Below are 1940 nucleotides of genomic sequence, written 5' to 3' on the forward strand. Positions count from 1 at the left end.
AAACAAACCCGAACCTCTCATCTAACATCAGTGACATTTGACCACACCTGTACACTCCCAACATACTGTAGAAAGGCTTCTGTTACTGTGTCACTACCTTGTGGGGACCTGCTGTACTTGTCTATGTAGTGTCATACCACATGTGTTTAATGTAGCGTCATATCATTAATTGCTCCACAAAGTTTGTCATTCTCTCCTTCAGGTTTCATCAACTCCAACATATCACCTTTGAGCTCCCCATGTCCGTCACCACCTGTTCAGGGTACCCCTGTCTCCAGCCCAACTATCAAGACATGTTTAGTTCAGCTTCCTGAGATTTCTGTGCCGCTGACCGAGCAGACCCCGGCTGGCTGTGTGGTCTCCAAGAGTCATCACCGAGCTTTAACACACAGCCAGAGCGCCCCAAGCTCCACCACCCCTCACTGGCGACCGCCATCACTCTGTAGCAGGTAAATATAGCTTTACACACCAATAATAGCAGATTTGTCACATGTATTGTCTGCCAAAAGTCGATGCCAGTTAGTTTAGCAGCTAAAGTTTACAATAGTGTACTGCACACTTTAAGTCTAACTCAAAACTAAAAGTCTAAGTGAAAGACATGGTCAACAAATGATGAAACGTATTTTTTCGCGGAACAAGGTTTGCGAAAGATGAAATGTCCATGTCCATGCAGGACTTCAAAATGATCTTTTGGCCGGTGTTTTAAAGTTAGAATCCATTCATGTGGGATTGCAATATTGACATACATGCTACAAATCTGCAACAAAAGAAGAACGGATACAGTATATGTAAGTAAATCTACTGTAACGGTCTGTGAGGAAATGAGTCGCTTGATTTACCAGCATGAAGAGGACAGGAAATGAGTCAGTAATCAGAGATTGATCAGGATGAAATAATGCGCATTCTCTGCTCTCTTTTTATCAGCTGCGGCAGGCCATTCAACAATCGACTGAACCACGGGGTAGAATCTATGGTCAAGGTAGACCGAATACCTTGTCCAGGTAAACCGAACAACAGACTTATGCTTGCTTACATCTCAGATACTTTTGGCTGTATTTCTCCTCTTAAATAGTTTGTGAGGCGACTAATGATGTCACTGAACAGTTTCATTGTACCAGTGCTGACTGCATGTTCCGTGTTCCTGTCAGAGGAGCGTGCGGTTACCTCATCGGACTATGACAGCACGTATGACAGCACTTATGAGACCAACCACAGTGACAGCAGCGACTTTCTACAGAATGAGGAAGAAGCTGAAGCAGGCAAGAAGCCGTCTGAGGCAAGAGAAGGCTGCCGGGAGTATCCGTCGGAGAGCATCGTTCTTCATCCCCTCCTGCCATCCCCTGAGGTTGGCAAACATGTTTCATTTAATTTGATGATTTGATTTAGTTTGGAGTAGCACAGAGGTCCGCTGGTGAACATGTCTGTTTGACAGTTCTGAGGTTCAGGGTTCAAATCTCAGCTCTGGCCTTTTTTTTATTTTTTATTTTTTTGTGTGGAATTTCCATGTTTTCCCTGTTATTGTGTGGGATTGTCTCCACTAACTCGAGCTTTCTCCCACATTACACAAGCGGGCATATTAGCTTAATCAAAGACTCTAAATTGCCCATAGGTGCAAATATACAGCTGTTGACCAGTCCAGTGTTTTCACCCAAAATCAGGCATGGGGATAAGAATCGGATTCAGGTCTTGCGCTCCTCCACCTCAAATGAGGACCAGCACGTTTGATGGATTTAATTAATTTTACATGTCGTTACTTCTATTGAATTTACATTTCAAATTCATTTCAAGAGACATTGCTTTTGCAATCAAGACAGACAACTTTATTTTGTGCATGTGGTGTATGCACAACCCTGAGACATTCTGTTCAGCATCAGCAACAAACACACATCAAACAATGAAAAATGTAATGACTGTAATTGCATCCCACCATTTCTTTTTAG

The 1940-nt window shown here is 43.0% G+C and overlaps 1 protein-coding gene across 1 annotated transcript in view; it reads left to right on the top strand.

The window, feature by feature from the left end:
- The window catches only part of LOC109525444 (cGMP-inhibited 3',5'-cyclic phosphodiesterase A-like), a 30623-nt gene that overhangs the window by 20052 nt on the left and 8631 nt on the right, over positions 1 to 1940 (top strand). The window contains exons 5-7 of the mRNA XM_019885939.1: positions 203 to 449; positions 925 to 1001; positions 1149 to 1345. Coding sequence (XP_019741498.1) covers positions 203 to 449; positions 925 to 1001; positions 1149 to 1345 — 521 coding nt within the window. The remainder of the gene's footprint in view (positions 1 to 202; positions 450 to 924; positions 1002 to 1148; positions 1346 to 1940) is intronic.

The sequence above is a fragment of the Hippocampus comes genome, unplaced genomic scaffold (genome assembly GCF_001891065.2).
Source record: "Hippocampus comes isolate QL1 unplaced genomic scaffold, H_comes_QL1_v1.1 scaffold29, whole genome shotgun sequence".
Lineage (NCBI taxonomy): Eukaryota > Metazoa > Chordata > Actinopteri > Syngnathiformes > Syngnathidae > Hippocampus > Hippocampus comes.